Here is a 25249-nt window from a genome sequence, read left to right on the forward strand (position 1 = left end):
GGTTCCTCTCTGAGACATCTTTCCAGAACCGTTCCACCTTTTAAGGGTGCAAACAAAAACCTGCCCAGGGGGTTCTAACAAGAACCTTTTATATTCCAAGGGATTTATCTAGAACACACTAATGAAGTTCAACTGAGAACCTTTTTATATTCAAAGGATCTATCTAGAATGCAATCAGAGGGTTCTAACAAGAACTTTTTGATATTCCAGGGGTTTTATGTGGAACCTACCCAGGGGGTTCTACTGAGATCCTTTATGTAAGAGTTCTCTGTGGTCTTAAATAAAAAAAGAAGAGCTCTTTCTTCCACCAAAAGGGTTCTTTGGATGAAAAGGGTTCTAAGTGGAACCCTTAGTGTTACAAAGAACTCACAACGAACCTTTTCTTCCAAAAAGGGTTCTTCAGAAGCAAATTTTTCCGGGTAGGACCTCAGCCCTTCAGGAAGAACCCTTTTGGAACCCTTATGTCTCAGAGTGTATCCCGTTAAAGGTTGTACCTGTTAATTTAAACTGAAATGCTAACGAGGCACTTCCTGTTTCCACAGATTAAACAGCAGAATTCAGGAAGTGTGAAGCCTCAGTTTGTTGTTGTTTATTAAATGTGTGTATTTGTTGTTGCAGCTGCAGATTTCACTGCTGCAGCAGAGCGAACACATGTATCAGTGATGTTCTGTGTGTGTGTGTGTGTGTGTGTGTGTGTGTGTGTGTGTGTGTGGTTTCATTTCTGTCAGAATCCAGTCTGAGTCATGTTGAATTGATCCACCTCTCAGTGTGAGTCTGCAGCTCCAGCTCAGTCAATCACACAACTTCTGTTCTGTTCCGTCTCTGCTGGGGACCGGTTCTTCACCTCCTGGTCCGGGTCAGGACCAGCGGACCAACACCTGGTCTCCGTCCTCTATGGAGTAAAACTGAAGAGTTTTCAGGTCGCTGTCGATCTCAAACTCCGTCCCCACCATCTGCAAAGAGAGGAGCTCATAATACTGACTTGAATTGGCAAGAACTTGGATTCAGCTGAGAGGAGGAGGCCGCCATCGCTCAGCTCTGATACCAGGCAGAACCACAGCAGAACGGCTCGGCGCTGCTGCTGTGAGGCTGCAGTGGAAACACTCTCCTCACGGTTCACAGCAGGAACACGTCTCACCTTGAGGCTGGTGTAGGTGAGCTTCAGTTCTGCAGCAGGAACCTTCAGCAGTCTGTACAGGAGCCCCTTCACCTTCTGAACCACCATGGAGGCTGCAGAACAGAACGCATGAGGCTCAACTCGACTGAGTTTGAAAAGCTCAGAGAGACGAAGAACACTGAAGCTCCTCAGCTGATTTTTCTGCTGCTTTACCTGGAAGTTTCTTCTCGATCGGCTTCCTCCTAGGGTCATCGGGAAACACAAACGTGATCTCTGGGGAGGAGAGACGAGGACAAGATCAGTGACGGGACATCTGCTGGAACCACAGTGTGTTTATTCATGGACTGTATATATCAGCCAATCAGAGAGCAGAGAGAGGTGGGACTAACTTAACAGCTGATTTTTCAGGGCAAACGGCTCCGGCTTCTTCAGCTCGCCCTCCTCTGGAGCTCCGTACTCTGAAACACAGGATAACTTCATCTTCACCATCAACATCAACATCATCATCATCACTTCAAGGAGACGAGACATCTAAATAACAATAGTAATAATAATAACAATAATAATAATAATAATAATAATAATAATAATAATAAACTTGATTAATGTAACGGGCAGTGACTTTAAAAGTTTGTGTTCAGGCAGAAGAGAAACAAGTTTTCATATTTTTTGTTATTTATAGACAAAAACAAACAAGAACCTCCAGCAGATGAATACATAAAATAAAGAAACTGTATTTGCTTGGAGATACTCCACTCTCCCACGCTCCCTGAACTACCCACTGAGTGCTCTTTTTTTTATCTTTAAGCATTGGGGGTCTATTTTAGCCAGAGCAGGTCACATCTCCAAAGAATGAAATTATCTTCTGCATGAAAAACATATTGACAACATATTAATAATTAAAGGTGTCCGGTGGAGCTTGTTTTACATTCAGTGTTTCTCACCTAAACACACCGTCTCTGTATTTCCTCTCTCAGAAAACATTCACAGCTGGACGTTATGCTCTTGTCCAACCAAATTCTCATTGGTCAGGCAGTTGCTGATATTTCTTTAATGAAAGAAGCTTCATAATCTGTTCTTGTTCTCAGGGGCGGGACATTTGTAAACCTGATGTGTTTTATTTTTAAGCGTTGAATGTATTTACTAAAAGTCATATTGTGGCTATTTTGACTGAAACTGTGACTGTGATACATGATATGATAAGTGGGAATGATCATTTTTGTATTACAATTTTCATCTTTAATGAAAAACGTAAATAAAATCACAATGATGCAACATTTGTTGAGGTCTGACTCAAACAAACATGTTTTCTTTCATCTGAAGAACAAGATTTTCAGTCCAGGTCATCCCGGCAGCACTACAGTACCTCATCAGAATGATGTTACCACACATTTTCCTTTTACAAAAATTGCTATTTGATTCTGGTTCTGCGACTTCTGGCCCCAAACTGACAGAGACCTTGTCAGAGAAGCAGCACAAATCTCTACATCGGCCCCCAGCCTCCGAGGACAGAAGAGCTGACAGGATAAAAAGTTTATTTTTGATGACAACATGTGGATTTCAAATCCTTAATTTTCTTAACGAGCGCCTGCTGGTAAGGGTTCAGACTCAGTGATGGATAAATACCAGCTGTCTGTGACCCGACATCAAACTGGAAAGCTGTGAAGTTTGTCATGTTTTTCTTTATATTGTTTTAATGTTTATTTTGTAGATTTTTTTTGTTGAATTTGGTGTTAGCATGTTAATTGATTAGTCCTTTGGTCTATAAAATGTCAGAAAATGGTGAAAAATGTTCATCACTGTTTAGTGTCATACAGGAGTAGAAAGTAGATTTTCTAAAAATCAATTAATCAATTAGCAAAATCGTTGGTGTTTAATTTGGTAATCAATTAATCAGTGCAAATGGTGCTACAGGTTGTCAAAAACTCAACTCAAATCAATAAATTAAGTTCCTTGTTGCGGCTTTAAATTGTTGGCCAATCAGCTTCTCTGTGGGCTGACAGTGTTGTGGGCGTGGCTTACTGTCGATGAGGCTCAGGTATCGAGGGTGCTGACAGGCGAACTGGCTGCTGGGCTGACTCCTCCCACCTGCCTTTAGCCACTCCTCTCCGAACATCTTGATGTAGTCGAGCTCCGCCCCCCTCCTGTCCTCAGGGTGTATCTGATGGAAACCGTGGCAACGGGTCAGGTTCAGCACGCCACACTCAAACACTTAGGTCAGTGGTTCCTAAACTTTTTCTGGCACAACCTCTTTTAAAAGCTAAAAATAAGGTTCATGCTCCCCAACGCCACAATTTTGATTCTGATTTTGGAGCGGACTGTCCCTTTAATGTGTCCCTGAAGTTAGGAAAAAGGAAAACACAAAGGTTCACTCACCTCACAGCCGTTGAGGAAGGCCAGTCGTCCCAGTTTGGCGATGAGCAGCTGATTGGCTGTTCTGGGGTTTCCATCACTGCTCACCAGTCGGTTACTGCGACATGACAGCCGAACCAAACTGGGCAACTTGGCCAACTCGTCCACCACGGACCACTGAGACAGAGAGACAGACGGGAGGACGATACACAGAGGAGCAGGATTAAACTGATACAGACTCTGATTTAACTTAAAGGGCGACTCCATCTGTTTTCTTATCTGTGTTTTTCAGATGGAAACGCCCACTCAGACGTGTCATAGGTTCTCTAATAAAGCTAATATATGTAGCAGCGTCATCATGCAGAAACCTGCATCAGGTCACATGGGAAATTGTTTTTAGAGGGGCTCAAGAAAACTGCATTTTGACACTAAAACATAAGTTAATGGACTTTGAAAAAATTAATTAAAATGAACAGACTTCAAGAAAAATAAAATCAGTCATCTTTTTGACCTGCTGATTGTGTTTGTATGTGAGCAGAAACAGACACTGACCTCAGTGATGTTGTTGTGGTCCAGGTGGAGATTCTTCAGTGCGGGGAACATGGCTGTCTGACGTCCTACAGAGAAAAGATTCAGCATTCACAGCTGGATCATCAACAGCTGCACTTTCACACCAAAAATTATGAGGTTTTGGTTTATTAACACGGTCAGTGTAAACATTAACTGAGGACTGAATGTCAAGCAGCAGAGTCACATGTTTGAATGTTAAACACGGTAAGAGTTCGTTTTACCAGGAGCAGCGTCATCAAATCGCAGGTCAGACAGTCCGGTCTTGGACAAGTTCAGCTGCTCCAGTCTGCAATCAAACAACAAACAGTTTATTTCAGTCTTAGTGGAGGTGTCTCTGTGCCCATGGCATCATGGGTAACTGTCACGTCTGAGAAGGCCTCATTAATGCTGAAAGGTTCATACAGGTTTTGAAGCGACATATGCTGCCATCGAGACGACGTCTTTTTTAGAGACGTCCCTGCTCATTTCAGCGAGACGATGCAGAGACACATTGTGGACGTGTTCCAACAGTGTGTCTTCGTAGTGAAACTGGACTGAACAGACCAGTCCAGACCCTGCCCACAGCTGATGTTATGAATACAATCTGTTGTGAAGAAGTGATGTGAGGTTATAAATTTTTAAATCAATTTTCTGCTGGTCAATAAATTGTTAGTGGCACTGAATATGCAGCACAGCTTAAGATCATTCCCAGCCATCATGTCCTCAGGTAAAGATGGTTTTAATGTGGTTCATTGCTCTATTGCTGACATTGTTGTCATGGTGACTTTGTTGCTTCATATGAGAATTTGCTGTCAGCTCCTGAATCCCCTTTTCTCCCACTAAGTCTAAGTTGTGTTGACTATCTTGACATTGAAAGTGTATTGATGAGAAATGTTCTGTTATTGTTGTAGTTTTGTTACAGACCCAGACGTCTGCCTGTGAATAAAAATCAGATGTGGACCTTTTAAAATATTAAACTGATTAATTTTCAGTCTTGTGTCACTGTGTTGCTGTGGACTGTACCTGGGCAGAGCAGCTATGCTGAGGACACTGTCCTGCACTAAAGGATTACAGGACAGATTGAGACTCTTCAGGGACTGCAGGACTCCGTCAGGCCTTTAGAGCATCAAACACACCAAAGAGACAAGTCACACAAAGTGTCCACGGTCTGAACGTCACTTTAGACTGAAGGAGACAGGAAGCAGCGTCACCTCTGCAGCTCTGTGATGTTGTTTTCTTCCACATAAAGATCCTCCAGCTGTGGCCACATGGGGGCGCAGTCCAGGATCTGAGCACAGAGCAGCAGAGAGAAACCGTTCAGAAACACAGACACAACAAAACACACGAACACACGGAAGAAAACAGAAACATGTATGTGTGAACAAATATATTCAACCAGGAGATCTGCTTTTCTCTGGAAAAAAACTATAAACTTTACATTTCACAACCAATTACAATCAAATATGAGCTACATAAAAAGTAAATTTTGTTTTACATTTAGACAATCTGTAAAGGTTTATTTTTTAAATTGATCATTTATGATATATATCATTATAGATGTGATATCATTTATCTTTTTAATTTTGTTTAAAAAATACAGAAATATATATATATATATATATATATATATATATATATATATATATATTAATATCAAAATACATACAAATGTTTAAATACAAAATATTCCAAAATACTACTAATAAATATTACACTGCATTTCATTATGTCAAATGAAACAGATATAATTAAATGCTAAATATTTAGAAATATTTGGAATATTAATATTTCTTTCTATATACAGATTCTATCTTGATTTTTGATTTTAATACTTTATAATACATATTGATATATTCAATATAAAAACTCAGTATAATTAATATAAAATATGTATAAATACTGGTAATATGAATATTTATGCTTCTGTATAAATGCTTTCTTACTCTTTTTTATTTATATAAAAAAAATGCTTTATATAGAGCACCAACAAAAATACAGAAATAAATATGCTTTAAAGCTTCTACAAGGACCTTTTATATTTTGTTGATTTTGGAGCCTCCTGTGGACAAAAGTGGTCATGTTTCCACCATAATAATCATAAAATAAAACATCAAAAGTAAAATGATCTAAATAAAAATCTTTTTCACTGGCTAATGTATCACTCACTGTAACTTTGTTTGGTAAAATGTAAATTCACCCCGTTGACCGACATTAAGAATAACTTTATAGAAATATCCACTCGTCTGGCTGATGGTCTCGTTAGCTCACGTAGAAGCATCAGTAATAAACTGAGACCGTTTCATAACCAGTTCAAAACTCTTCTAAATAAATGTTTCCTCTGACAGTGAAGATCCTGATGGTGAGACAGACTGTGTGTTACGTTGTGTGAGTTTCTGTACAGACGTGTGTACCTGCGACCAGGTGAGCTCACACCTGTTGAGTGTGAGGACTCTGAGTCGGCAGAACGCCTGACAGTGAGCAGAGACGTCAGAGGGCAAACGCAGTCTGTTGTCACTGAAAAAATAAAACAGGATGAAGTGTTCAGAGGAAGGAAAGAAAGACACATGCACACACACACAGACACACACAGACACACGCACACACACAGACACACACACACACACACACAGACACACGCGCACACACAGACACACACACACACACACACAGACACACACAGACACACAGACACACGCACACACACAGACACACACACACACACACACAGACACACGCGCACACACACACACACACGGCTCTTTACCTGAGCTCCAGTCCCTCCAGCTGGTCCAGCTGTTGGGTGACAGCAGCCACGTCCTCCCAGCAGGACAGCAGAGTCCCACTCAGATCCAACCACTGCACGTCTGATCACTGCTGTTGAGGAGTCACTGAGCTCACAATCACACTGACAACAACAACAAAAACTACTTCCTTTCTGCTAGAAAGAAAGTAGTTCCTACATGAAACTGCTCACATCAAGGTGTGTGGGTTATCTTGAGTAACCACTACATGATTTCTGTAAAGAGACGGTGGTTATGAATTTTTTTAATGTATTTATTTGGTGCTTTGAGCACCACAGGACTTGAGCCATTAGTTCCATTATACTGGAGAGAAGTCAGACATCATTTTTGGGTGAAAAGAACAAACCTGCCCTTGCATGAGGCCAACTGTCTACAACATCCTGATCTTCATCACATGTGGTTCATATGTTCACTGACAGTGAACCAGTATCACAAATTCAAGACAGAATAAACGGAACAAGGAAGGTCCTCCGATGTAGTAACGTGTCAGAGGTCTGTAAAAAAGATACTTGGTGTTGTTTTCCTGATTTCTCCGTCAGCTCCGGGCCCATTCACTTCAGATTTACTCAGCAGCACCGATGGAAGAGTCTCAAAACTGACAGGATGTCAAATAAGAAGGATTGTTTAATCAGAAATATCTCCTCTCCAGTAACACATACAGAAAAAGGGTGAACAGGATTTAAAATCAAACCATCTGAGGATGACGAGCGTCGTACCTGCGCTCCTTGATTCCAGCCCATTTGAGCTTCTTGCAGGAGATGGAGATCTCGTCACTCAGCACCTCCTCTGAGTCGATCAGGTACACCTGTTGCACCGCGGTCAGGTAGTCCACCCCGAAATTCGCCTTCGCCGGACGGATGAAGGAGCCTCCTTTAGGGTGTCTGAGGGTGGAGACAAAACCATCAGGGACACTGTTTCTGTTATTTGTTTCAGACTGGTCACACACGACAGAAAAACTGCTCATTTTGATTCAGAAAATGCCCATGTGTTCCAAAAGTGTTTTGGGCTTGACATCCTCACCGGAATCACACAGAGCAGAGATTATTCAGAGTCTGACACTGTGGTTCCCTCAGATAAAGCCCCCCCCCCCCCCCCCATTAGTTTACTTTGCTTAGTTTCTCTGAGTTCCTGGAATTTAGTTGAATTATTGTGTTTTACATAATTTCAGACTACAACAAATACATAAAAAAGTCCATCCAAATGACTCTTAATTTCTGACTCTGGGAAAAAACAGTAAAATCCAAAACTACTCGAACTCTGAACTCCCTCTTTATTCACTGAGGCTCCTCTGAGCTTTAATAATGAACCACACAGAAAGACTGGAACTTAAGTGAGGGCAGAATAACTTTCAAAACTGACAGTAACTGCTGAGAATTACCTGCATGTAAAATACCGGACACCGTCATGGCTGCCGTCATGTTTCCCTCTCTCTGGATCATCCCACTCGACTCCGAGCCACAGCCCTGAACACAACGAACAAAACAGGATCGAGAGCTTTTGACAAATCAGTAAATACTCCAACTGTGAAATCTTTGTTGTGTGAGGCTGTAACTGTCAAGAGGTAGAGAGACTTTTCATGAAATCCATAGCGGTACTTATAAAGTAACTTGTTATTTAGGTATGTAACTAAACTGTTGTGCACAATTTTTTCATGAATTTTGGAAAAACATGGTAATAACTTGGTCTAGATTTTGTAAATAATGATGTTGTTTTAAGAGAATGATTGAAGATGTGACAGCGGTTTAAGAACAGTAAAACTGAAATGTGAAGTGAAATTTCCTTCCTCTACTTTCATTTATTCTTATTGTCATGTTATTCCTGTTTTCCTCTTCTTATCTATTTTACTGTTGTTTGTATTGTTTCACTGTGTTTTAGTGTCTTAGTTTTACTTTAATTTTAGGTGAACTTTATCTTGCTCCTGTTTGACCTTCTGTTGTTGTTGCCTCTGGGGTTTCCTGCTCTTCTTTGTAAACTCTGTTTTTGAAGGTGCTATATAAATAAAGATATTTTTATTATAACAATGCAGAGCTGATTCCTGCTCAGATATTGAGTCCGTCGGTTTTTCTCTCCCTCTTTTCCCTTCTTACTGGGGGTGAACTTTGAACTTGGTCAACTTGTGTTATTTTTAAAATGTGCTTATAATTAAAGTAATTTGACGAGATGTATTTTCTCTTGTTGGGGGAAAACTTTTTTTACAAATATAGAATTTTATTATTTCTTCATTAATTGGCAAAGAAACACAACGTGTCTGAAGATATTTTTCTGACTTAGTGGAAAAAACTGATCCAGCAACTTGTTAGGGAAAGAGTGAAATCTGACACTATGGGTCTTACCTTCTGTCGGTGGCACCAGACCGACGTACCGCACCGTGGCCCGCTCCTCGCCACAGGACACTCGCCTGCCCACCGCGTCCTCCGGCACCTCTGGCTCCATCTGGTCAACTCCCATCGAAGCCTCCTGCTGAGGAAAGAAAACCCGAGATCAGGGAGAACCGCAGACAACGTGGAAACCAGCATTCAGTTCTCTAGAAACCATTAACTGTTAACAGTATTGCATGAGTTTAAAGTATCTTTGAGTTATGGACAAAACAAGACATCAGTGGATGTCATCTTAGACTTTAGGAAACACTGATCAACATTTTCTGACATTTTATGGACCAAACAACTAATCCATTAGTGGAGAAAATGATTGACAGATAAATACATGATGAAAGATGTTACAGGACAGACCTCAAAAATAGGTCCACAGTCTGTACAAAAACTTTATGAGCAGGCTTTGAATACATTGAATAAAAAGTCAAATTCATATTGTCATCATGTGAAATTTTAACAAAATATGATTTCATATCAAATTTGCAGACGTTTTACTTGTACATAGAATTTGTTAAGAGACATTTTATCTGTGTCACCTTCTTGGTTAAATAAAGGATAAATTTAATGTATAAATAAATTAATACATTTTAAAAAATGATGACGTGTTTCTAGTACATGTGTAGAATATGATCTGTTGGCCGAAGCATCTTTGTAGCACGACAATGCTTCATTATAATCGTATGCTGTGACACATTTTTACCTTCAAAGACTTTGGATATTGTGATTTCTATAATATTAAGATTAATTATTCAGCCTTATACCAGAGGTACTAGCAGACAGGAATTTGTTAAAAAAAAAAAGAAGAAGAAGAAGAAAAAAAAGAAATTCCTTTGGGCAGTCAGTTTTTTCCTACTACTATAGTAGACTCTACCACTGAATGAAAGTAGTTCCTACATGAAACATCATGAGTAACTGGGTCATGATATTTGGAAAGAGACATTTTGTCAGCATACATATTGGTAATCAACATACATGTTGACGATGATGAAAAAAGGTGAAACATTTTCCTTACATTGATTACTTTAATAGTCACTTAAACCACAGTTTCTGGTTCACTGTGGACACTGAAGCCTTTGTAAGAACATCAGAGAAGAAGACAATAGATAAAACATTTCTGTAACATGGGCGGCAACAGGAAACTGTGGAATCTTTACATAATTTCCCCCACTTGGATTTCGTAAGAGTTTTGATGTGTTATAAAAGTCATATTTAAGAGATTGTAACAGTTGACAGAGTTTCTGCTGCAATTTGTGTGGAGTCATGCTGTATTCAGTCTGCACTAAACCACCTACGATTATACCTTCTAAATAAAATAAACATTTATTAAAATATAAATTAAGCTACATATGCTTATTTAGCTACGATAGACTAACGTCATATAACATTTGCTGGGTTAATATGAGAAGATATTCAAGCTAATATCATTACAACATGACGTTAGCTAAACGTATTCTATAATTAACAAATCTCCCAACAGAGAAAAACGTTTAAAATAATAACTGAGATGAAAAAGAATAACTAAGATATATAATTAAGTGAAATAAATAATTACCTCTGAGGTTTAAGATGTAGCTTCTTGAGTATTTTAGCCTCTTAGCTAAGCTAACGTTAGCTTCCAAACCAAAACATCTCACGTCTGAGGTTCACCGGAGGGGACACATTTCAACGTTGCACTAATTTCTCACTAAACATTTCAATTTAAAACTGATGATAAATATACATCATGTTATTCGTTTTTACTCGCTCTTTATTTGAGTCTGTGTAATTCTCACCATCACAGACCGGAAGTGTTCAGCTCGGTGGTCAAATCAACGTTTATCGAGGAAAACTAAGCGGAACCTTTGTTTCGCTGTGATCGTGTTGCTGTGGGAAATAATTCACGACAGGACGTCTGTGTGCTGAGAGGAAAACGTGTGAACGTGCTGTAACTATCTTGTTATTGGAGTGTAATTCGTATAAATTCGTATAAATGGTGCAGTAAATCTGTTAGATTACTCACTCTAACATATAGAACAAACCGGAAGTCAGCCTGCGAGTGACGCCTGGGAACATCTGGAAGAAACAATGAAGAAGAAGCGTGAGCAGAGGTTTGTTTACACATTTTTATTCTTTAACTTAAAGTGAATGAAGATAAACTGCTTCATTTATGTGACCAAATATTAATTTAGGACAGCTTGCAGTTGAGAAGCTGTGTGTCCTGTTTGTATATAATTCGTATTTTCTTTCCTTTTTGGACATCAGTTTCAAACGTACTCTGTGATGATTTGGTTAAACGCCGTTTTTAAAACAGTAACAGTGCATCAACAGCGTTATTTCAGACAACAGGCAGAACAAGAAAAATATACATAAACAGAGATAATCAGAAATACTATGTATTTTATTAGATATATTAGATTCGTCTAAATAACAATATTCGAGGAAGTGTACTGTTTAAATGCAGTATTGATGCCGGTGTACAGCAGAATATTACACAGCTGTGTTATTATTGCACACAGTATTTTTGCACAGTGGAATTTTTGCACAAAATTATTAAATGTATTATTTGTACTACAACCATATTAATCTTAATGGTTATAATAAACGCAAACAAGATAACTATAGTTAAATAAAGATTTTGGACAAAAATACAATAAAATAAATGCTTTAAAAGAGGGAGCTCAGATTTAATCTGTCTACATGAGATAAAAATGGCTGCCACAAGTTATGTGATGGAGGTGATTCTTGCCTCCAGTTCAACTGATTTAGGCGTCTGGTTAAACACACATTCATTTAGGGCACTCCTGTGGTTCAGCTGGTGGAGTGTTCATCCCATGTACTGAGGCTGCGAGTCCCCTGCAGCCACCGTGGGTTTGATTCCAGTCAGCAGTCCTTTACTTCTTACTTTATTTTCAGCTTTACTACTGAAAAAAATCACAAAAAATATTTATTTTAAAAAGAGCTGTAATGAAAAAGTAATGATGTCGCCCTCTTCAGTTTAGCATCTATAACAGTGGGACAGAAGTGCTCGTCACACCTTAGAGCTGCTCTTCTGCACCTTCCTCACTTCCCTGTCTCTGTCCTCAGTGGAGAGGCGTCGCAGGGACAACAGTCAGCTGACTACATGGTTGGTCAGGTGTCAGGAAGTTTGTTCCAGAAGAATTCTGCAGCCTCTGGATCGTCACTGTCGGCTTTATTCAGCACCGCTGCACCAGCTGCACCTCTTCTGTTTCAGCCTGCACCCAAGGTAAACCACACACAGATACATACTTTTAATAAAGGTTCACTAATTTGTAGGGCGGCGCCAAACAGCTGTTTTCAAAACAACCAGTCTAACATTGACAGGGTGCAGTTTCAGCAAAAAAATCAGGTTTTATTGAAAAATTAGAACTAATGACTTTTCTGCAACTTTCACACTTTGCAAAGTCATCCAGTGGGGCAGATTAGACCCTTTGACGGGCTGGATCTGGTCTGCAGGCCGTATGTTTGACACCCCTGATTTAAGCCATTTGCTCTCTCATACACATCTGATAAAATAGTCAGAAAATATCCATGAATCCATGTTTTCCTCAGCGCAGCAGTTCACTGCGATGACATCCATTACGTCGTTGAATTTCCCCGACCCCAGTAGTTTCGTAAAACAGCTGCTCAATATAGTTTTTATGAAACAAACAGGAGGAAACAAAGTGTGTGTGTTTGATACTATTTTTAGAAAAATATTGAATATCACCCAACTCATCCTTCGACACGTCCTGTGTGATTGTTTCTTTGTCATTGTGCAGCCTGTTCAGAAAAGCACAGAAGTCAAGGAGCAGCAGAAGGAAACTGCAGAGGTCAAAGGTCAGAAGAAGAAGAAGAAGCCACCTAAAGAGAAATCAAAAGCCGAACAGAATCTGGAAAACAGGTGGAGTTTAAAAAAAAACTTTTCAAGCATTTTCAAGCTTTTCCAGACCATTACAAGAGTGATAAATTATGTATTTATATACATATTGCACATGTACTCAAAATCACTTCTTAATTAAACATTAAATCAGATGTTACTGTGTTTAGGTGGTTCTCAAACAAGGGTCCAGGGACCTCCAGTGGTCTGTGGCCATTTATACACAAAGCATCATTACAATGCTGTATTATAGTCAATAAGTAAAAAAAAAAATGGAGCTGGAAGAATATTCTGATATTAAAGTTTTAAACGTATGAGAATAAAACTTGGATATTGTCTGGGATAAAAATGGTAAATTTCCAAAAAATATTTATTTTTATGAGAAAAAAGGATATTCTCAGAGATTAAAGTGGTAAATTTACTAGAAAATACTCAAATAAAAAAAGATTAGAAATGTACTTTTGGTCACTTTGTAAGATTTTGAGTTAACTTATAAAATTTAAAATAGATGACATTCAAATCTTACGATCTGTAACAGTTAATAAATGTATCCACAGAGACATACAGGAGTCAGCTTTCACTTCTTCTTCTGTCTCTCTAACCTCCTCGTTCTGTCCTTTTTCCTCCTTTTACCTCTCATTTTTCTCTTCTTCTCTGTCCGCTGCTTTCAGGGAGCTCAGTTTACAGAACGCCGACGAGGACGAGCAGGAGACACACGTGACGAAGGCAAAGAAGAGGAAAGCGCCGGAGCCTGGTGGAGAGAACGATGTGGAGCAGTGGGTGATGAAGAGGCAGAAGCTGAGAGCCAGAAAGGAGGAAGAGGCCATAAAGAGGAAAAGGACGGTGTTTGTGGGCAACCTGCCCATCGGCTGCACCAAGAAGGTACAGACAGAACAGAGAACATGTTCCTCTGAGTGTTCATGTGATTTAATACCAGCTTCATCACTCTGTTTATTCCAGGATTGTTCAGTTATTTATTGGAGAGAAAATTCTTTCTTTCTTTGTTTTTCAGACTCTTCAGAAACTCTTCAAGGATAAAGGATCCATCGAGTCCATCCGGTTTCGCTCTGTGGTAAAAATACACTGCTTGATTCTGTTGCACGTCCTTGGTTCTGTAGCAGCGCCATCTAGTGGTCATTAGAGCCTCTGCTCCATAGAAAAAAAATGTCATTGTCCCCCGCGGGGTCGACCGCTGCCTCGATCTGCAGCAAGTAACATGAGTTCAGACCCAAACAAACATGTTAAAACACAAACTAACAAACACAAACTCCTACAACTCTCTTAATGTCCTGCGAGATAAAAAGACATTTTTTTGTCCGTGGAGTCCATGGTGGTTGTAAAGAGAGCGCAGTTTGTCGTTGGAAAACGTCGCCAGACAGCAAAGTAAAGCAGTGAAGGTGTTCTAAATATAGTGTACGTTTAAACTGATGATGATTTTTTTTTAGGTGGTCCTTTGTTTAGGTGCTAGAAAATGTTTTGCAGCAGCCGGTGTCTACAGCAGGATGTTACTTATTTTCTCCTGAGGCAGCTGTCAATCAAACATGAGCTGAGACGCCCACACACTCTTCAGAAATGAGCAGTTTTTGAATAATTCAGGATATTGCTTAATGTGAAACTAAATATGCATTTTTACTATTTCAAGCCAAGTTTTCAGTGGCTGTAACGTCTCCTGCTGATCTCCTCCATCGGTCACATGATGTGTTTGTGTCCCGCAGGTCAGAGAGGATCCCTCCATGTCCCGTAAAGTCGCAGTTATTCAGTAAGTTTCTGTAAAATCGATGAAACCAGTTGTCTCAAATATTAAAATCTGCGTGGAATCGTCATCTTCTCTTTGTATAAATGAGCTTCTTTTTACTCCACAGACGCAAAGTTCATCCCAAAAAGCAGAACATCAACGCCTACGTGGTGTTTAAAGACGAGGAGGGAGTCGTGAAGGCGTTGGAGAGGTCGGACATCGTTAAGTGATTTACACAAACACTCAGTCACTCAGTGAATTTAATCATCACCAAACTGTTCTTCTGTTTGTGTCTGCTGACAGGAACGGCATGGAGATAGAGAAAGACTTCCACATCCGAGTGGACAGAGTGACCGACAGCTCGTCAGTGAGTCTCCAATCATCTGCTGATCAATTTAAAATCTGCTGAGATGAGTTTTTGGAAGATTTTAACACATTTGATGATGTTGTCTTGCAGCACGATCACAAACGCTCCATATTTGTGGGGAATCTTTCGTTCGGTGAGTCTGAGTCTGCAGAGTTCATGTTGAGAGTCAGTGTTTGTCATGTTGTGTTGAAGTTAAACTTGTGTGTGTGTGTGTGTGTGTGTGTGTGTGTGTGTGTGTGTGTGTGTGTGTGTGTGTGTGTGTGTGTGTGTGTGTGTGTGTGTGTTTTCTGTGTTTAGAGATAAACGAACTGGCTTTTCGGCGACACTTTGAGGAGTGCGGCGCAGTCGAGGCCGTGCGACTGGTCCGAGACCAGAACACTGGACTGGGGAAAGGATTCGGCTACGTCCTGTTTGAAGTACGATGACTCAAATCCTGCTGCCTCAGTGATCGGTGACCTTTAACCTCAGCTGTATCAGGCCCACATGTAGCAGCACAGACACTGGACCTGAATTGTTCAACTTAGACTAATTTAAAGGCACTCTTTGTTTTCTCAGAATCACAGGATGGAAATCTTGAAAATGAGTCATCTTATTCTGAAAGCACTGAAATAAGAAGAACAGTCAGTAAAAACAGAACACTGAATGATATATCAACATGAAACAGAGTAAAACAAACAGTCAATAAATGAGTTAAGTTTAATTAAAAGCCAGACTAAAGATTCTCTGCTGCCTTCAGGCTGTTCCACAGACCAGAGTCATAAGAGAACAGATCACTACATAGATGACAGGAAAGACACGGATTGAAACTGCAGCTTGACTAGAGGTCATTCTAGTTTATCGTGTTGTACAGTAACAGAGATTCATTTCCATAAACTGTTATTTACATACCAGAGCAGAATCTGTGAACAAATGGAGGAGATTTTGGTCTCTGAAGAGTTCTGGTTTGTGTTTATGTCAGAGTAGCTTTGGTCAGTTATTATTTGAACAGGCTTTGGTTGCATGCAGGTTTAATTTGTCTCCTCGAAAATTGCCAGTTGGACTATAAACAAGCCACAGAATAATGGTCGTCGTCCTCAGAGACTAAATTGTCGTCACTTAACAGTCGATGGGTTCAGAGGTTACAGAGATCTACACACAAAGTTTTCTAGCTGGATTTTATTTCTTTGTGTTGTGTGTGGATATAATTAGTTGAAAGTTATTACATATAAATGTGAGAGTTGATGTTTTTGTACCTGTTTGTCTTCCTGTCACAGAGCGCCGACTCGGTGCAGCTGGCGTTGGAACTGGACGGCACCAAACTGGAGGGCAGGTCCATCCGGGTGAAGAGGTCGATGACGAAGGAGAAACAGAAGAAAAAGACAGACGGCAAAGGAGCCGTAGGGAGGGCCGGCAGGGGCCCTGCAAAGGGCCCTACGAAGGGTCCGGGGCCAGAGAGAGGAGGCGGCCGGGGAGGTTTCAAGTCTCCGAAGAAGTTCTCCGGAAACCAGCAGAGGTCAACGACCAAAAGCTCCACATCGTTCAAAGGAGAGATGGTGGATCCGATGAAAAAGACTAAAAAGAAAGGACTGAAGAAGAAACCGAAGACAAAGAAGACTGTCCATATCTGATCAGCTGTAAATAAATGTGTTTGAGGACTTTTTCTGAACTGTTCACTTTCAGAAACTGGATTCTACTGATCTGAGCAACAAAGCTGCTGCTGTCAGACGGTCTGAACGTCCTGTCTGTAAAACCATCAGGTCCAAGAGGAGCTTAACTCCTCTACTACAACAAAAGAACAAGACGAAGTTAAATAAAAACATGTTAAAAAACTAAAAGAGGTGAATCACACAGTGAATAACTTTGTATCACTCTGTTGTCTCAGATTATATTCTTGTTATTAAATTAGATCACACTTTATTTTGCAGTAAACTAATAAGACGTAAAGTTTGCAGTTCTACAGTATTAGAATCTATGATTTGGGGTTTTACTTGGTAGATTTGGTTCACATCTTGTTATAACATGTCCTTAATTACCCTCTAATAACAGTTAATAAGGTTCTATATTATTCCTAGTTTTTGTTTTATTTGATACTGAATATGGCTTCTTACATCTTATTGCACTGTAAAATAAATTGTGACCTTAAATAAAATGTCTTATGTTCTCTTTATTTTGGTGTCCATGTGTTTATGTGTAGTTTCTGAACACAAACATCATAAACCAAGTTGTGTTTGAGTTTCATCTGCATCAAACATTTATTTAAACACAACAGATTAGAGCTGCAGCTATTTATTATTAGATTAATCTGCAATTATTTTAATAATCAATTAGAGTAATTTTATTATTATTATTTTTAAAAAGTCTAAATTCTCAGATTTCAGCTTCTTAAATGTGAATATTTTCTGGTTTCTTTTCATTGACAGTAAACTGAATTTGTGTTGTGAGTAAAACACTTGAGGACGTCGTCTTGGACTTTTGGAGACACCGATCAACATTTTCTGACATTTGAAAACAACTATGAATCGATTAATCAAGAAAATAATCAACCATCATGTTCAGATCTACCACAGCTGTTCTGTTTGTGTACAGATGAAACAAACCAGACGTCTCACTGAGCTTCAGTTGGTTCGTGTTTAAACTTTAGACAGACGCAGGCTAACTGTCCCCCCTGCCTCAGGTCTTTATGCTAAGCTACGCTAACCTTTCCTGACTTTAGCTTCATGTTTACCACAGATGAGAGTTAATGATCTACTTCCTTCGTCGAGCTGTTTCACTGATGCTGCGCTCACATCATATCACTTACAGTAAACCTGATTAAAGGGATAGTTCACCCAGAAATGAAAATTCTTTTATTATCTACTCACCGACACATCGACTAAAAGTTGCTATTTTACATCTTAACAATACAACAGGTGTGTGTTTCAGTAAAGTTTCAGTTTTTCCAAGGGAAAACGTTTGAGCACCCCTGACTTAGATATTCCAAATCAACTATCATCATTATATTGTTGATGTTGCTGCCTCAGGAATTATCAATGACACCAGATAAAACACTAAATGGTCTCAGTGAAGAGGCGGCCATGTTGGATCTTCACCTGTTGATCTGCTTTTAAAAAGAAACTCAACACATCTTCATAGTTTGTTCACATTTTTTATTTTTTTCCTAAAGAGGGTTGTCCTCTTTAAAATGAACAAAACATTTCATCACTTTTTAAAAAGTGTTTCTGAGTCTAGACCGAACAGAAAGACAACTGATAACAAAACAATAAATACTTCATGAAGCATCCGAGCGGAGAAGATTCCTGTAACTTTCTACTACTGATATCATAATAACAGACAGTGTAAACCTGCTTCACCACCCTGAAAGCTTCACCCAGTCCAGTTAATACATATCTACTGATGGTGGAGGGGGGGCGGGCTCTGGTGGTTCTCTGGCCGTCATGATCGAGATACTCTGAATACCCCAAAACGGGTAATTTAAGTAAAAAAAACAAACAAACACTACTGTCATGGATACACCAGGAATAAAAAAACTAATTCCCTTTAGGACGCCTTGAAGGGAAGTGATGGACGTCGGCCGGAGTGATGGAGGCCGAGGCGTTGTCAGGTCGCGATGGAGGAAGTCCGCGTGAGGAAGAGGAGGAAGAAGAGGGGGGGGGGGGGGGGGGTCGTTTCCTCTCTATCCTCTCATTCTATATCGTCCTCGCTCAGACTCTGTGCACTCACGATCCGCTGCAGCACAAAACAACACAGGAAGGAATAAAGTGGAAGTGAGCAGATTGTGGACTGTGTGTGTGTGTGTGTGTGTGTGTGTGTCAGTATTCCACCGGGGTTTTCTCGACAATTCCAATACCTGATGTTTTCATATTGATACCAAGTACCTAAATAATCCCAGTGTATTTAAAAAATCTTAGTAACAAGAGTTCAATCAAACCAAGATTAGAATAACAGCGCCTGTTATTTCAGTTCAATCACAGAGATTATGTAAAATATACGTACAAACCAGGGACTCATGATAATGATGGTCAGTCAGTCAGGTTAGTACTGTCAGCCTTAATTCTGCTGCCGTCACTCCTGAAGAAACTACCGCTGGGAAATACACAGTCAACCTGATTATTCCTCTTTGTGACACAGACTCCAAAGACCTTCTTTTTACCACAGTAATGCAGACGGTGCAACGCAGCTGGATGATGAGGTAAAGCTGGCGTTTCTCTGACCATAAGATCCGGTGTACGGGACGCTGCTGGGTGGCAGCAGAGTTTCTGGGCCAATGCTTTACGTGGTTTGGATCAGATCAGATTGTTGCCCAGACTCGTACTTGATGATGCCTGATGCTGCATTTTGGGAAATATCTGAGCTTTTTTCCAATACTGGTATCAAAATCAGAACAACTGTGATCACCGTGGTAACTTATTCTGAACGCCCAACCTGCTCCAGAGCAGGTGATGCTCCAGATAAGGTCGGGTGACGTCTCGTCTACCGAACTGGCAAACATCCACAGTGAAACACTGTGACGATCATATCATTGCTTGGTCTTCGTCTCTGCATCCACGTCTGTAACTTAACTGTGTTTAAAAAGAAAACATCATGGAGACGTTATGAATATATTCAACCTGCTTCACAGTACAGAGCCCGGTTCAGGGAAACTCTGGGACATCCAGCTGATTCTGGACCAGTTTGGGAGGTGTTAGCTGAATGAAATCTTGTCTTCTGTTTTGTTTTCATTTTCAGTGTTAGTGTTTTTGTTGTTTACCTGGCTGATGCTGGGCAGTTTGGTGAGCAGCATCTGGAAGACGGGAGGCGGCAGCGTCTGCTGCAGCACCTGCAGCAGCTGCTGAGGCTGACCACACACGGCGATGGCGTTGGTCAGGTGGTCCACACCTTTCTCGTAGTCTCCTGTGGAGCCAAACAGAGACACAAAGACACTTAGACACTCCACAGAAAGAACTTTGATGGAACTGGAATCACACCGAGAACCAATAGAACCTCATGAATGAAGATGAGACTGTGTTGGTGTGTGGAGGCGTTACCCTGAGCCAGCAGCTCCTCCCCCAGCTGGATCTCCTCCAGGAAGAACTTCTGCACGGCTTCAGCATCCTTCAGGTCTGGGAGCTGCACCACAAACGACACCGAGCGGACATGACAACTCTTCTCTCTGGTTTTTATGTTTTCTTTTTTACTCTGTGACTCAGTCAGAACTAATAACACAATGTCACAACCTCAGTCACACATTTTAAAACTGTTCATGTAAATCTGTGGAGTCAGAACAAAAATCAATATTCTGTCGTATTGTGACATGAAAGGTTCTAGCTGTTGTTTTTTCACTTATTTTGTCATGTGTCAGCCACAAGCTGAGTGATTTAATTATTATTTTTTTATTAGAGAGGAGGCAGAAACCTCAAAAACTCTGCAACTCACACCAAAACATCCAGATGAATAAACAGCACAAGCCAGGAGAAACTGTATGTATTTTTGATTGTGGGGTGAACTGTCCCTTTAGCACCACAGATACCAGAGACAGACTGTGCTCACCTTTGCCAGGCCTGCCCTCTCCTTGGCTGCTTTCTGCTTTCTCCTCCCTGCAACAAAAACACAAAACATCACACACAGTCAGTCAGAGTCACATTACCAGCATCACTGTCACTACATGAAACACACCAACACACACACCAACACACGCCTCCGTCAGGTCAACGCACCAACACACACACCAACACACGCCTCCGTCAGGTAAACACACCAACACACGCCTCCGTCAGGTAAACACACCAACACACGCCTCCGTCAGGTCAACGCACCAACACACACACCAACACACGCCTCCGTCAGGTCAACGCACCAACACACACACCAACACACACCTCCGTCAGGTCAACGCACCAACACACACCTCTGTCAGGTAAACACACCAACACACGCCTCCGTCAGGTCAACGCACCAACACACGCCTCCGTCAGGTCAACGCACCAACACACGCCTCCGTCAGGTAAACGCACCAACACACACCTCCGTCAGGTCAACGCACCAACACACGCCTCCGTCAGGTCAACGCACCAACACACGCCTCCGTCAGGTAAACGCACCAACACACGCCTCCGTCAGGTAAACGCACCAACACACGCCTCCGTCAGGTAAACGCACCAACACACACCTCCGTCAGGTCAACGCACCAACACACGCCTCCGTCAGGTAAACACACCAACACACACCTCCGTCAGGTCAACACACCAACACACACCTCTGTCAGGTCAACGCACCAACACACACCTCCGTCAGGTCAACGCACCAACACACGCCTCCGTCAGGTAAACACACCAACACACACCTCCGTCAGGTCAACGCACCAACACACACCTGGGTTAGATTCCTGGTTTAATAAGGTGAAAATGTTAAATGATCAGACTGTGGAATCTTAAAACAGAACAGGGTTAATAAGAAGATTTTTCTTTGGAGTAAATTGCACAATTCTCTACAGGTTAAAGAGATTCATTACATCTTTGAAGAAGCTGACTTACAATATATGTACAGTAATAATTTAACATGCAGCATCTATGCAATTAGAAGAAAGATACTTGCTTGATTTCAGGCAAAATGGTTAAATGACACTTTGTTAAAACCAAAATTACAAACATATATTCAAGTCAAACACAATTATGTCCTGAATCTGATGTTACTGCAAAATGAACAAGGAGTCAGAGGTCTTTAGTTGCACAACTGAGAACAGGAATCCTTCCTCTGAACCTTGAAGCTGGCAGATTTAAAAACACCCAGGAGGACGACAGGTTGTGTGAATTGGGTGATTTAGAAGAAGCTGAGAAAGAATCACATTTTCTTCTGTACTGTCCTTCATTACAATGAGTTAAGAATATTGATATGTTCTGGTACACTGATGATGACAGTTTCTAAGTTGGCTAACTTTTTTCTGAAGTTTGGAGGAAAAAAACATGAGGATGATTTATTTGTTCAACATTAATTGTAATTTATGTCTCTTCTCTGGTTTCTGGTCTGTTCTTCTGAATAATGGTGTCTTGTAAACCCTCTTGTGCATGACACAGTAATAAAAAATCATTCATTCATTCATTTATTATTGGTCTACTTTTTGTTTTTTACGGTCAGAACAACAGAAGTAGAAACTAGTTCAGGAACTGGAGGCTGTGAGTAAAGTTAACGGACTACAGAAGACTGATGTGTCACCATTCACTCTAAACACCTTCATCTCCTTCTGGCTGCAGCCCAGCTGACTGTGTCGTTGTGTAACAGCTTCATGAATGAGTCTCTGTCGCTGGTCTGCTGAGGTTCTCTTAAGCAAGGCTAACTGTGACAGTGTGTAACTGCACAGTTTGCTTTCAACAAGGGCCATGTGAATTATCATTTTGCAATACAGTGGTTATGATTCATAAATTACAAGATATTGTGAGCAAGGTGACTTATTGCAATTTGAAACAGTATCACAAGACACAATACTGCAACACTCAGGTGTATTAATATTTCTTTAAATAGTCTGAACACACATTCATTCAACACCCAGGACTATAGTTTTTAAGTATATACTGGGAAAGGAATGAGATGAGCTGAACTCGTTTTGAGTATGGGAATGGCTTAAAAAATGTGGCACTGTCCTTTAACTGGTGCTGCCTGGTTGGTCGACTATAAGCCGAATTAAGCCAAAGACCTGGAGGACTCGTGCCAGCTCTTAAATATGCTCCGTAACATGTGTTAATTTGTAATTTAAAGAGATGACATTAAAAAGTATGATAACTGAACGGAATTCGGCGTGAGAGCCTCATCAAACAAGTCAAAACGGATTGTACCGGGACTACAGAGCCTTTCAGACAAGCGAACACTGCGACAGCCTGACTGAACCGGCAGGTTAAACCGAATCTAACCACACCGGACCGTGTCCGAGAAACTGGGCCTGATGAAGGTGAGGAAGACGAGGAAGAAGAGGTCAACACTCACGTTCCCGCAGCCTGTTCTTGAAGTTGGGGTCACTCCGTCTTTTCCTGTCGAAGTAGATGCAGTAACCGACGAACAGAGCGCCGCACACCCCCGCGGCGATCGCGCTGCTCTTCCCGCCCATCATCACTCCGGAGTCCGCTTGGTTCGACGAAGATTTCGGGTGAATTTATCGGTTTTTTCTCCGGTGGTCGGGTTATGTCAGGAGGCTGGCGCAGCGGCTCAGGGCAAGAAGGACCCGTAAGGCCCCCGCTGTTTGACAGCTCGGAGCCGCCTGTAGGTGCCTGACTGAAATGTGGAAATTAAAATTATTTTCACAGTTAAAAGTATTTTAAAAGATTGTCTATAATTAAAATTATGTCAGGCTTATATTATGTTTCGGGTTTATTTCGTGTAACCGCACTTTTTTCCCCCTGTAAATTCTTTACGTGCCCGTTTGTTTTTATATGTGACACTGAAGAAGCGTCTCTGAAAGTGTCGTTCATCTGTTCAGGAAAAGTAATAAAGATACTGAGAGACTCCACAATAATATCATATATTATACAAATATAATTTTATATAAAATATATTATATATTTGATACAATAGAAAATGCAACAAAATATTTTAATAAACTAGTTTTTATTCATGTATTATTGATTTCCTAATAAATTTCTCGTTTTCCCATTTCTCCTTCTTATAAGACAAGATTTAAAGACTAACTTCCCCATGCAGCCCATCCCTACTAGCTTTACTAACATCCAAAATAGCGTGTAAAATTTTTCACATTTTATATATTACTTATTGCTGTTACATTACATTATGTTACATTTCTACATTATTCAGCTTTGTTATTACGAACATACAGCTCAGCAATTTTTCATTTTTCATGTCTTCCCTCAGTTTATAATCTATATTACTCATAAAGAAGTTTGTTAGAAAAACCTGAAACTCAGAACATAGCCTGCTCCTGACCAGGTGATGAGTTCAGCATCAGTTACCATGGTGATCTAGCATCAGTTACCATGGTGATCTAGCCAGGTTAAAAGAGAGACACCTTCATGAAAACTGTGACTTCAGACCCAATATACCTCACTAACCCATTAATCTCGCTTCTGTAAAACTGTTGTTTTGTTTTTATTGTTTGGACACACACTGACGATCCTGATAAAATAAAGGCTCATTTCACCAAAATCATAAATTCATACTAAGCCTTGAAACCTCGACACATAAACAAATAAGTGAGAAAATGTTTTTAATTTGGGTGAACTGACTCTTTAAATTAATAAAACAGAGTAATAAAATAGATTTATGATTCACGTGTTTTGGGTCTTTCAGTGAAATTTAAATGTGTTTGTGTTTTGCTGCAGCAGCTGTTGTTTCCTCTCAGCCATCATCACAGATTCAAGTCAAAGTGTGAAATATGTTCCTGTCTGACTGATGCTGACTCACACAGACACACACACACTGACACAAGCATCACACCCTGTGGCATTATGGGTACAGCAGGCTGAAGACACCAACAGCAGTGACTCGTGTCTGTCAGCAGGGGTAGCTGTTGGTCCATAACAGCGTCCACACACACACACACACACACACACACACACACACACACACACACACACACACACACACACACACACTCCTGTCAGGCTGTGATATCTTGATATTTGGAGGCCTGATGGTGTGAAGGACTTGAACAGACAGTCAGCAGCTCGTACTGCAGCATGAATGAACAACACACAACACTGGAATGTGTGTGTGTGTGTGTGTGTGTGTGTGTGTGTGTGTGTGTGTGTGTGTGCAACAGTGCAGACACACACACACTTGCCTAGATGGTTTGATCTAAACTGTCCTGCAGCATCATGGGAGAGCAGGACGCTCTGTACTCTGTCAGACTGATGCAACAAGACAGAAGAAACCTGAGTTGACAGTCAGTGTGAACAGAGCGACCCGGGTCATCTGACCCGCTTTAACACGACTATGATGCTGCTTCACTGCGGTTTGTAACGAAGGTTACTATGAGTCAGTGTAAAGATTGTACTTAAATCCATTTGTTTACAGACGCAGTAAAAGTCTGTGCATACTGTTCTCAAGTAGAAGAACAGATAAATGTGTAAAACAAAAGACTGATTCAAAATCTCTACTGCATCTATTTTACTGTAAAAATGAAAAGGTCAAAATTTTAACGC

The 25249-nt window shown here is 40.6% G+C and overlaps 3 protein-coding genes across 3 annotated transcripts; 1 reads left to right on the forward strand and 2 right to left on the reverse strand.

Moving 5' to 3' along the window:
- Positions 1 to 655: 655 nt before the first annotated feature.
- tbce (tubulin folding cofactor E) lies at positions 656 to 10951 on the reverse strand. Its single transcript, XM_084714602.1, has 17 exons — positions 10744 to 10951; positions 9153 to 9279; positions 8198 to 8282; positions 7536 to 7700; positions 7329 to 7414; positions 6783 to 6882; positions 6430 to 6532; positions 5230 to 5306; positions 5042 to 5134; positions 4261 to 4325; positions 4022 to 4086; positions 3494 to 3646; positions 3140 to 3278; positions 1507 to 1575; positions 1331 to 1390; positions 1139 to 1230; positions 656 to 953 (listed from the first exon to the last, which is right to left on the reverse strand). Exons 2-17 carry the CDS (start codon positions 9265 to 9267, stop codon positions 858 to 860), a joined length of 1563 nt encoding a protein of 520 aa, XP_084570728.1. The 5' UTR covers positions 9268 to 9279; positions 10744 to 10951; the 3' UTR covers positions 656 to 857.
- A 136-nt stretch (positions 10952 to 11087) lies between these two features.
- Positions 11088 to 17077, forward strand: rbm34 (RNA binding motif protein 34). Its single transcript, XM_084714601.1, has 11 exons — positions 11088 to 11278; positions 12255 to 12414; positions 12950 to 13071; positions 13719 to 13929; positions 14060 to 14119; positions 14763 to 14806; positions 14910 to 14993; positions 15086 to 15149; positions 15240 to 15282; positions 15447 to 15565; positions 16403 to 17077. The coding sequence occupies exons 1-11, from the start codon at positions 11256 to 11258 to the stop codon at positions 16754 to 16756; spliced, it is 1284 nt and encodes a 427-aa protein (XP_084570727.1). The 5' UTR covers positions 11088 to 11255; the 3' UTR covers positions 16757 to 17077.
- Positions 17078 to 18257: 1180 nt separating this feature from the next.
- Positions 18258 to 23329, reverse strand: tomm20b (translocase of outer mitochondrial membrane 20b). Its single transcript, XM_084714603.1, has 5 exons — positions 23082 to 23329; positions 20655 to 20701; positions 20153 to 20234; positions 19876 to 20018; positions 18258 to 18854 (listed from the first exon to the last, which is right to left on the reverse strand). Exons 1-5 carry the CDS (start codon positions 23203 to 23205, stop codon positions 18810 to 18812), a joined length of 441 nt encoding a protein of 146 aa, XP_084570729.1. The 5' UTR covers positions 23206 to 23329; the 3' UTR covers positions 18258 to 18809.
- Positions 23330 to 25249: the final 1920 nt, after the last annotated feature.

This window comes from Lutjanus erythropterus, chromosome 3 (assembly GCF_056507025.1).
Source record: "Lutjanus erythropterus isolate fLutEry1 chromosome 3, fLutEry1.hap2, whole genome shotgun sequence".
NCBI classification, from domain to species: Eukaryota; Metazoa; Chordata; class Actinopteri; order Lutjaniformes; family Lutjanidae; genus Lutjanus; species Lutjanus erythropterus.